At 39.0% G+C, this 11143-nt stretch overlaps 1 protein-coding gene across 1 annotated transcript in view; it reads left to right on the plus strand.

Moving 5' to 3' along the window:
- Nucleotides 1-9812, plus strand: part of LOC149470221 (thread biopolymer filament subunit alpha-like) — a 32690-nt gene extending 22878 nt beyond the window's left edge. The window contains exons 9-10 of the mRNA XM_089666113.1: nucleotides 6901-7205; nucleotides 9092-9812. Of these exons, the coding sequence (XP_089522239.1) occupies nucleotides 6901-7205; nucleotides 9092-9114 (328 nt within the window). The 3' untranslated portion in view covers nucleotides 9115-9812. The remainder of the gene's footprint in view (nucleotides 1-6900; nucleotides 7206-9091) is intronic.
- The last annotated feature ends 1331 nt before the right edge of the window (nucleotides 9813-11143 follow it).

The following is an 11143-nucleotide window of genomic DNA, read 5'->3' on the forward strand; positions in this document are numbered from 1 at the left end:
AATGAAGTCAGATTAGTGAAAAATGGATTCTGATTGGTTCACCTCAATAATGAAGTAGTCTGAATATTGAAGTCCAGGGGATGTTAAGCCACAACCATCTCTAATCTTGCCACTTGATTTTTGGAAGATGTAAAAAGCTGGCGGTTATTTCAACTTATCTAACCAGAACCAAATTTTCAGTTTTGGTGAAGTTGTTTTTCAACTTGGGCAACCCTTTAAAAAACCTTCATATTTGTTCTTCTAATGTGTGGCACTCTCGGGGCACAGGCAGGATCTATAACTTCAGGTTTCTACAGTGGTACAGGTATTTAGGTAGTGGGTAATGTAATGTAGTGTTGTATGATTAAAACTCTGAAAAGAGTTTAAAAACAAAAAACCAATAAACACCTATCTGGATGCAGCATCAGTCTGATGCTGCATCTGTTCCAAGACCCAAAACTGAGAGATCAAACATCACTGATTTCTCCATTCTAGGTCTTCAGTGAGCAGAGAGCCGGTGACTGTCATTCACTGGCTCTCTGCTCTGCCCCTCCAGCGCTCACTGAGAGGCTCTCAAAGGCTCGCAGAGAGGCTGAGTCACCAGCCAGTCCATGCATCTGAATTGATCCCTAAGTCAGGTTCTCTCGAGAGTCTGGAGAGGCTCTGTAAACATCATAAGCAAACATACATATTTGACAGCATACCACAGATCTCCAATATGGTCCAAAAAAGGTTTTTATTGCAAAAAGATCACATCACAAAAGAAAGTGCAACGTTTCAGAGCCACACAGGACCCCTTTGTCAGGCATACGCAGGACCCCTTCATCAGGCATACGGCTCCGAAATGTTGCACTTTCTTTTTTGATGTGCTCTTTTTGCAATAATAATCTTTTTTGGACCATATTAGAGATCCGTAGTGTGCTAGCGAATAAGAACGTTTGCTTATGATGTTTCCAGTCCCTGCTGGTAGTCACTACAGCACCCTCCATTGATGAGCCATACTTCCAGGAATGTGTGCAAAGGGAATATATTGATAGATGGAGAGGTTCTGTGACATCGGTACACAGCAGGCTTTAATCCGCTCTGAAAACAGGTCACGGGAATGCACAATGAAGTGCAACTCCTGTGATCCCCAGGAGAAGTAGGGCCAAAAGAGCTTTGACCCTATTTTTCCTTTATTAAGTATAGTACTGTGTGAAAATTAGTAAGGCTACTGCATTATACCTGGTACTGCATATTTTATGATCATATTCATGGTGTTCATTTGAAAAATCTGACTTTATTTAATAAAATGTAAGTAATGAGACCTATTTATGTATCCTCTAACCATTAAGCATACAACGCAATTAGAATTTCTTTTTCATTGGCCCATACTACTGAATAAATGAGAAGCAGAATCTGGTTGCCAATGGTGACAGTTACAGAGTTAACTATAGTTCTTTGATAAATTCCCTTTTTTCTGCAGCCGTGTTCCATTATCATATAAAAATCTGCAGTGTGTTCCATTCCAGCGGGGCACGGCTGCAGAGGTTGTGTTTACTCTTGATATTCTGATGTCTTCCTCTAAACATCGCAGTGCATTCCGCATCCAACGAGACGTTGGCTCTAATGTGTTTCTTCATTGCGCACTTGTTAATGGCTTGCTAAAAATAGCCGTGCTGTATTCCAGTAAAATATTACTAGTGAAATAGAGCAGAGCGCAGACAAGTTTAATGCGCTGTCTTCTCTCCAGCTACAGTACGCTTTGCTGACTTGGATATGTTTCATGGTACAGTATTTTCCATTGCAGGGAAATAAATATGTCTAGTCTTTATTGAAGGTAGCAGTAGAGAAGAAAGGATGTCACCTATACTGCATAACAAGAACAGCCTGTCCTGGGAAGATATCACATATAGATAGATCCAGTGTAATCTCTGCCAGGGCTGACCAAACAGCAGGGACTTGATTTGCTGAGACTTGTGGTTCTTTAGCAGCTGCTGCATTGCAGGTTGCTTGTGTCTGTTCAATGCCTCCATAATGAAAGAACAACCTTCACACCCCAAGAAGTAGGAAGATGCCTCTACTCTATGAGCTCATTCTTTTTTTACTATAAATTTACTTTATTTTATCTTTATTCAAAACATCTTTTTACATTACTAAATGCACAAAATATAACTGGATATTAACATTTATAGGTAATACCACTAGGTATTATTGATCCAGGGAATATCAAATGCCTCCTAGGGGATCAGCAAGGAATTTTTTCCCCCCGCTGGAGCAAATTGGATCATGTTTTATTGGGGGTTTTGAACCTTCCTCTGGATCAGCTATGGGTATGGGATTGTGTATGGAGGTTCTTTATTTATTTATTTTTTTCTATTAGTTAATTCATTTAAACCCAGTTTTTATTGATTCTGGTTCTCTGCAAAAACAACAATCTTCAGATTTCCCTTCATCCATTGCTTCCCATTGAGGTTGATGTGAGGTTTACTGGGCATAACTGCCAGTTACAATCACATAAGGAAAACTCTCACTGGGATAATATGGGCACAGCCATTCCTGACTACAAAATAATATTTGCTGATGCAACAGCTTTTATACTTTCTGTATCAAAGACTTACTCTCTCTGCATGCTTGTGGGTCAGGGAGACATTTTTACTGTAAGGTAGTGCAGAGTGAACAGTGGATCCCAGTCAATGCCTACTGATCCAGACTCTGAGCATTCTGTAAGTTCCAGTTCAAGAAGACTCCACATGGCCAACATCAATGTTGGGGAAGCCATGCAACCCTTCAGGAGTGATTACATGGGTGCTTCTAGAGAGGGTTCCGAGCAAGTGATATTACTGAATAGCTTGCTTGAATGAAAGGATAAGGTAGAGCTTCATGTTCAATAGTTTTTTCTGCAGGTATAATTTTTAATTGTTATCAAACCCGATCTTTTGAATGGGCAACTGCAAATTGTTGCATATAGTCCCTTCTTTGCAGGACTTAGTGAGATTTTAGGGGGGGGAAAATTAGCCAAACTCTTCCCCATTTTTAAAGCAACGGAAAAAATCAAAGACAATTAGTCATGGCCATGCACGGTCATGAGAAGTTAATGGTTGCCTCATTACGTCAAGCTTCCCACTAATCTCTAGCCCAAAGGCCATGTCAAACTAGTACCTTTGTTATAGAGGTATGTCACAGCTACAGATCTTTCTGCTTATTTTTTTCTGTCCATTTGTAGTTAGCTACAGAATTGTTGCTGTAGTCGACTTCAATGGTTATCTATGCAGCTAGAATTCACCTTGGCTATTACCAGTGACATGCTTTCAAATGTGACATGGACATAAAGAGAGCAAGTCTGTTGCTGCTACAAATCCCTGCTACAAAATCGCCAACAGGACAACAAATTTGACATAGACATAGGGAGAGGGAGTCTGTAGCTGCTACAAATACCTGCTGTAATTCTTCAGTATGACATGGGCTTAAGAGTGCAAGATAGGAGAAAGGTGATTTGGTGGACAGCTGGGTCCAGGCAAGATTTTAATCTCCCTCAAGACCTTTTGTCTGGTCAAGCATCACCCAGAGGATATGGATGAATGTAAGGCTCCATTGAGGAGGGTTTGTATTTGGTCCTAAATAGTCCACAAACACAGACTGGGATTGATTTACTAAAATTAGCGAGTGCAAAATCTGGTGCAGCTCTGCATAGAAACCAATCAGCTTCCAGGTTTTACTGTCAAAGCTTAATTGAACAAGCAGAAGTGTAATGCTGGTTGGCTACCAAGCACAGCTGCACACAATGTTGCACTCTCCAGCTTTAGTAAATCAACCCCATTGAGTTTAGGCAATATCTATGAGAGCACCCCTTACTGACTATTACACCTAGGCAAAAATGCTGGAAGAAGCACATCTGCATCTGAATGGAGCCAAGGGTTAAATAGCACTATGGTACAAGATACCTCCATCTTCTCTGGCTCCCAAGGGTGACATTTGTATCTAGCTTTTAATGACTCATGTAGTTTATGAATTGCTGATAATACACTGTCTCGTGACCTACATAGAGGTTATTTTAGTTCTGTTAAACAGCTTGTGTGTACAGAGTCACCTCATCAATACATTGACCCTCATGTGCATTAAAAGTGGTGCCAATGCAAATGGGAACTGTTGCCTCCTTAACCCTTTCTCTGTTGAAGGACATTTCTGTGTTGACAATTCAAAAGCTTTCTGATCTTTCCAGCAAAGATGGCTATAAGTCTGGCTTATTTATAGCTTAGCGAAGCGAAAGGAAAATGTCAGGAGAGGTTAAGAGTTCTAGAAATCCAGTAAATTGGCAGTGCAGGTTCTGGCGCCCAGAATTAATTTTCCAACACTTTATATTGTGCTTTGTAAAAGAAAATTATATCCCTTGAAGAAGAAGTCAAACTTAATTAACTGTAATCCATGTGTCGGCAACTTTGCAAATATCATTTTATTAACATTTTCTTATTGCCTGACATTAAGGTGACAAAAATGCTGAATGAGCCATCGTTTTATGCTGCAGGTGTAAGACTGAAGCTAGCTGCTTGTAAACATTAATGCTGCAATCCTTAGAAGTGCATATTTTGCTTTTTTTGCTCTTCCCCTATTGGTATGAATGAGCACATAGCTCCCTTACCAAGCCATTCTGGTGGTTGATGATTGGTTCAGTGCATTCACATCAGAGTGGGAAAAGACAATAGACAAGGCTCCCTATACATGCTTTTGGCTGTTGAATGGAGCTGAGGGGAAAGGTTTGCTTTAAAGTAGCTTTCCACTTTGATCAAAAGCTTAAAATGTACTACAATCATGGTTGTAGGAATTCTGATGATGACAAAGTTAGCCATTAAAGTTGCAAGCTTAAAGTATAACTAAAGGCAAAACTTTTTTTTTTTAGTTTTGGACAGAGTGGAGAGGAATTAGAACACCTGTCAAGTTTTATTGCTGTCTGTGCCCGCCATTAGGAAGATTCACCCTTTCTATTTGACCTGTTTACCATTATCATTGAAAGCGAAAGTACAAGAAGTCCCAAAATTTGGATTATCCCCAAAAAGTAATAGAGGGAATATTTTTCAATGGGGACACTATTTTTGATAACCTGGGGTCCCCAAAAGAATTTCCTTAATTTGTTGATAATTTCTCATGTCCTGTTTTGGCTATGCGATAGGAAGTGAAGGCAAATCTCCCCAGCTGGACACAGATGGCAAAAAATAAACTGATTAGAGTTATAACCCTCCCTTACTCTATCCAAAATAAAAAAAAAATGCCTATAGTTGTACTTTAATGTAGCTCTTTACTATATATATATATATATATATATACAGCACAGAGCAGAGATCCAGTGTGAATTTTGAGACGGAAGGCACTTTTAAAGGACCAGTTTCTCCAGAAAGTAATATTTTATGTTCATAGGCCCTTGACTTCTTTGATTACTTAAATACTCCAACAGGGAGATCTTGCCATAATTCCCAAATCTATTCCTGTTCACTAGGAAGTATTGGGTGTCCCCATTCACCTTTGTGCGCCCCATCTAATCTTGTTAGAATCTCCATATTATAAAATACATATAAAAATCCAGTAGGAAGAGGGTGCCTCCCTATAAGGCTCTGGCAGGTGCACAGATCTGGGAAATCAAGAAAAGATATTAGGCAAAGACCCCAAGAGACTTAAGAAATAAAGCTCCATCATCTTCCAAAAACAGAAATTTTAACATTTGCTTTCATAGACAATAATAGAGCTATCCTGCTTATTTTGATTTGCATTGGATGTAACCGCTGTGTACGATTATATCTTTTCAAACATTTTCTTTTATGATTTGACTGGTCCAAGTTTAAAGTTCACATTCCTTCAGCACATCGTAGGGGTGGCACGTGGCTCCCTTATCTAGGACAAAGATGCTCTGCACTGCTTTTCATGCACAAAAGGAGACAAGCCTTCTGTACACAGCTTCATCTTCTGTGACGATGGGATCCAGAACGCCTAATTACCCTGATTTCTGCTGTTTTGATAAATGCGTTTATTTGGAAAATGACATCATTTGCTTCATTGCCCAGAACAAACACATTAATTTGCCTAAGCTCTATACAGTGTTATTTTTGTGACACAACATGACAGTTGTGGGGGCTGATATAGGGTCCTTAGGAAACAATGCTTAATTCCTTTCTAATACATTTAAAATATATGTTTTATAAATAGGCCATTTAGTACAACCATTTCAGTATTAAACAATGTTTCGTGCATAAGACTATTATGGCTCTTTCAAACAATGGTGAGCATAGTCAGCAATGGGCCCCTGTGCAAGAACAAAGGGATGAAGTGACAGGTTCTTTCACAGGTGCATTTGACCTGCAGTTTACCGCTGCATTTGACTTGCTTCAAGCAGGCTCAGTATTCCTATAGACATGTATAGGAATGCAAAACCCTGTTGAAGCCAACAAAAGCATGTCAATGCAGGTCCCAAAATACCACCCCACCTTTGCCCTTCTGTGGCCTTTCTTACTGGCTTTTATAACAGCCAATGCCAAATTATAAAACATATACTGTAATCTCTCTAGGGTCTCCAGGGTTGCAAATGATCTTTTGCTGCTGTGAAAATCCCCCCTGACCAGGAACCAGTAATATGACATGGCATAGATATATAGGGAAAAACAGAATTTGGCGTCAGTCACCTCGGCCCTATACTTGCTTTTCCATTTCAGAAACCATAACATATAGAGCTATGGACTGAGTGATTGGAAATGTCTGTTGGTATGCAGTAGATGATGGGGTTTTAATATAAAGAAAGCTTGTGTGTAATTTCACAAAGAACTGTTAAAGTTTGTTAAGTTTTGCATTTGCTCAGTGGATATACTATATGTAGGATAAATAGAGTGTTCTTAAATGTGGCTGGTGTCTTCTTTAAGTTTAATGCTTAAGGTAATACATTTCTATTTTATCTTACAGACTCAGCTCTGGAAGTGGCATCACGGTACAGATGTCCAAAACTAGCATTGGTGGAGGAGGCGGAGGTGCTGGTGGTGGAGCTGGACTTGGCGGAGGCCTTGGTGGAGGACTAGGAGGTGGTTTTGGAGGCGGTCTTGGTCTTGGAGGAGGTCTTGGAGGAGGTCTTGGAGCAGGATTTGGAGGTGGCTTAAGCCTTGGTGGTGGCCTTGGTGGTGGCATTGGAAGTAGTGTCAGTTCAAGCCTGGGCCTGGGTGCCGGAGGAGGTTTCGGATTTTCAGGATTTGGAAATTTGAACTCTAGCTCAAGTAAGTTTATTATCACGTAAACAAGCAATTTAAGACTTAATGCAGCACAAGATTCACTAGCAGTCAATCAAATCTGAGTTTACTGTAATCTGCTCAGTAAAAGATGATTTGTTGCTATGGGTTTTTGTATTTTCTGCATAATTATTTGTTTGCCTTATTAAAAGTTAAGCTATAATCTTTTTTAGAATTTATAGATATCTACATAAATGTGATCAGCTTAATACTAATAATATTGATGAGTATTAAAGGTTAAAACACTTCATTTCTGGGTATGGGTTGTAATGATATATGTACAAGGGGGAGCCACATTTACTCATTAAATATGCAGGCTCTGCTTCCTGCTTAGTAATATTGCACAATGACTTCCCTTGCCCTGTCTCTCACTGTAAAGCTGGACATACACAAATTAAAATTCAGCTGAAATCTAGTGTAATATATGCATGAAACAAACATGATTCAGGGAATGCAGTACTGCAAGTCTTAGCATTCTATAAGATTCAGTATCTGGATTTACAATTTCCAGCATTTTGTGATGTCCAAAGGAAGCGCAGAACCAGTTCTGTAACAGTGGTATTTGGTAAGCCTATTGGAAGCCTCCTCCTTGGTGGCATCAGGAGCAGACAGTGCTGTAATCATATACCTCCCAGCTTCATGAGATGGGAAAGAGGGGCACCTTTTAGTACAAAGTATGTTTGCAAAAAGACACACACCCTTGCTCTGAGTTTCATGGACCACTAGGTCCAACAAAAAATGTATTGCCTATACCCAAAAAGTGTTATTATTATTCACACTTTTTTTCCTTTTGTAAAGGATTTTCAAAGTAGCAAACACAATAATTTAGAGGTTGGATAAATTATATGGTGTAATATGAGACTCTGCATAGTTAAATAATACATATTTAAAGAGGTCTATATTTCATGTCAAAACAATGGGATAGCTGAGGAGGAAAAAGGGATTTGGTTTGAAAAGAGGGACAGCCCTTCGAAATGAGGGTCAGTTGGGAGCTATGCTGTAAGGCCCCATTCACACTTGGGCATTATGAATTATATGGAATCACCACGATTCTGCCTGTAATTTTTTTGGCTATACAGTGAAATAAATAAGTGATGGCAGAAAAAGACCGAGTGGTCCATCGAGTCTGCCGTTTTTGTTTGGGGGGGTTTGTGTGTGGTTTTTTTTTGGTGTTTCCTTTTTTTGTTTTTGTCAGGGGGGGTTGTATTTTGTTTTTTTTTCATTAACTTTTTTGTATAGATCTATGCTTCTCCCAAAGCATGTTTGAAGCTATTTACTGCTGACTGGCCCACTACCTCTGCTGGAAGTTATTCCAATCATCAACTACTCCTTCAGTAAAATAGTACTTCCTGAGATTAGTTTTGAACGTTCATCCAGTTAGTTTAAGGTCATGTCCCCATGTTCTTGATTTTGGTTTTGTGTTGAAAATACTGCCCTCCTGAACCTTATTCACCCCCTTGATGTATTTAAAGGTTTCAATCATGTCTCCTCTTTCCCTTCTGTCCTCCAGACTGTACATAAGTTCCTGAAGTTGCTCTTGATATGTTGTACCCCCAGACCTTTCACCATTTTTGTTACCCATCACTGGACTTGTTTTATCTTACCAATATCTTTTTGTAAGTGGGGTCTCCAGAACTGGACACAGTATTCTAAATGAGGTCTAACTAAAGATCTATATAGAGGAATCAGGACACCCTTCCTCCTGCTGGTGACCCCTCTAGAGATGCATCCTAGAATTCTATTTGCTTTCCTCACTGCCTGGCCACACTGTTTGCTCATTTTGAAATAATCTGAAATAAGTACCCCAAGTATATAGCAGTATATATGTATAATTAGTGGTTCGCATTGAATAACTTTGCATTTTTCTCCCCCAGTGTCCACATCAAGTATCTTTTGAAGAACGAATATTGAAGAACATCGCCTGATATGAATTTCTTAGAAACCATAACATGAAACCAATGTGGCGTTCAGATGAAAACAGCCAGAACGTTTTCCACATAAAAAAAAAGTAATGAAAAAAAAAAAAGAAAAAATCTTATCTGCACTCACAGAGCTACCTGAGAAGACCCCGACACTTTATTCTCTAATGTCGCTAACTACGGGAACTTTGTTTCATGTTTTTGTTTATAGTTGAAAGCGCTATCATATAACCCTTCTGCGTATTCTTGCGGTGATTGAAAGACTTTCCTTTAATATTTTTTTTATATTTCTTTTCATTTTCCACAAAATGTATAAATTATACATGTAACCCCAGCGCTTGCCACTTAAGTCTCTAATTACTGAACTGCAGGAAGTTTAGCCTAATCTGGGATTTATCCGGACTACTGAACACACAAGGGCAAATCTCTCCTCTCTATGTCAGGCTGAAAGTGTGCAGTAATAGGAACGCGGTATAACAGTGACACGCTACTAGGAATAGACACGTGCAATCTACAGGTAAATGCATCGCGTGTTGCTAGAAAAGAAAGGAGCGTGTTTTAACCTCCTGCAGGGTCCTTGTATCAAGAGAGCATTTAGCAGATCCCTGATCAAAATAAAGGGCTTTTTCTGTTAAAAATTTAAAGAAATCAAAATAAAAGCATTTCTTAAACATTAGTTGTGTATGTAGTTAATTGTATTTGAAGGTCTTTATTAATGTATGACAGCGATATTGTGTGCCTTTGCCTTTGTTGTAATTCAGAAGATGTTAAAAACTCTAAGCAACAAGTGGATTGCTAATACTATTCACGAAACATTGCAATGAGGCTGAAATCAGAAAGTCTATTCAATAATGTTGAACTCTAGGGAGATATAAATGACACACATGAAAGCAATTTTGTTACATTATTAAAGCAGTATTAGATCCAAAAATGTAATATATTGCAGCTTACCACTATTTAGATGTGGTGGCTGCATTAGTCTTCTTTTGTAAGTTTTTTTTTTTTTGCTTCTGTTTTCACCTGGTGATCTGGTCAGTGACACACCTCCTGTATTAGAGTGCTTCCACTGTGGATGAAGGAGCACCTTTGGACAGTAGCACTGTCAGTCTGGGGGGAGGGGAGTCTTAGATGTGTTGGAAAAAACTGAAGCCAAACTCCCCCTATCACTTTTTAAGCAGCTACAGCAACAGTTTTTTTTTTTCTTTAGGGATAAAGGTTTTACATAAATCAATAAAAGCTGACAATTGTAAGCACCCCTGTCAATGATATATTGTTTGTCTCAACCTTCTAACTGCTACATCTGAATGACAGCTTGTTCTGTTGAAAAACAGTAGACTTACTGGGCAGATCACCTGGTGAAAATAAAAGAATGAAAGCCTTAAAAAGAAAGCTAATGTAGCCACCAAATCTAAGAATAGGTAAGCTGAAGTATATTAAATGTTTGCTTTTGGGGTTAATACCACTTTAAATGCATTTTTTTAAAGCCAAAATGTGCAGCATAAAAAAAAAGTCACAGAAAATCCAGCACAATGGACATTACTTACTGTTAGTAGGATGTGTCCCTTGTGCTGATGCCTCTTCTTTTAGATGAAATCTTCCTCCTTATGAAACCAAAACCTCCCCACAGCCATTATATTCCTGTGTAGGTTAATCTAAGGGACTGTCACAGGCTCTCATCAAGAGAGCCTGACTTTGCCTGTTGTTTCTGCCCAACTGTTCTTTTCATAGAGCTTGTTACTACAGCTTCTATAAATGAAACAGGATCTATGAATGGAGGATGGGTGGGTGATTAAAAGGATCTCCCCCTCCATTCACAGATTATGTAGAACATTTGTAGTACACTTACCTTCTGGCAACAGCGCCAAAATCTCTTCTTTGGAACCACAGTGCAATCTCAGTGAAAAGAATTGGTATACACAATTACATGCAGCCCTGCTGCAGGCACTGTATAGTGAATCCATAACCCATAGACAGAAGGCTATAGATTGCCTATCAAAACCATAAATA

Source organism: Staurois parvus, unplaced genomic scaffold, assembly GCF_062004578.1.
Source record: "Staurois parvus isolate SC_StPar_1 unplaced genomic scaffold, SC_StPar_1.0 ptg000050l, whole genome shotgun sequence".
In the NCBI taxonomy this organism is placed as follows: domain Eukaryota; kingdom Metazoa; phylum Chordata; class Amphibia; order Anura; family Ranidae; genus Staurois; species Staurois parvus.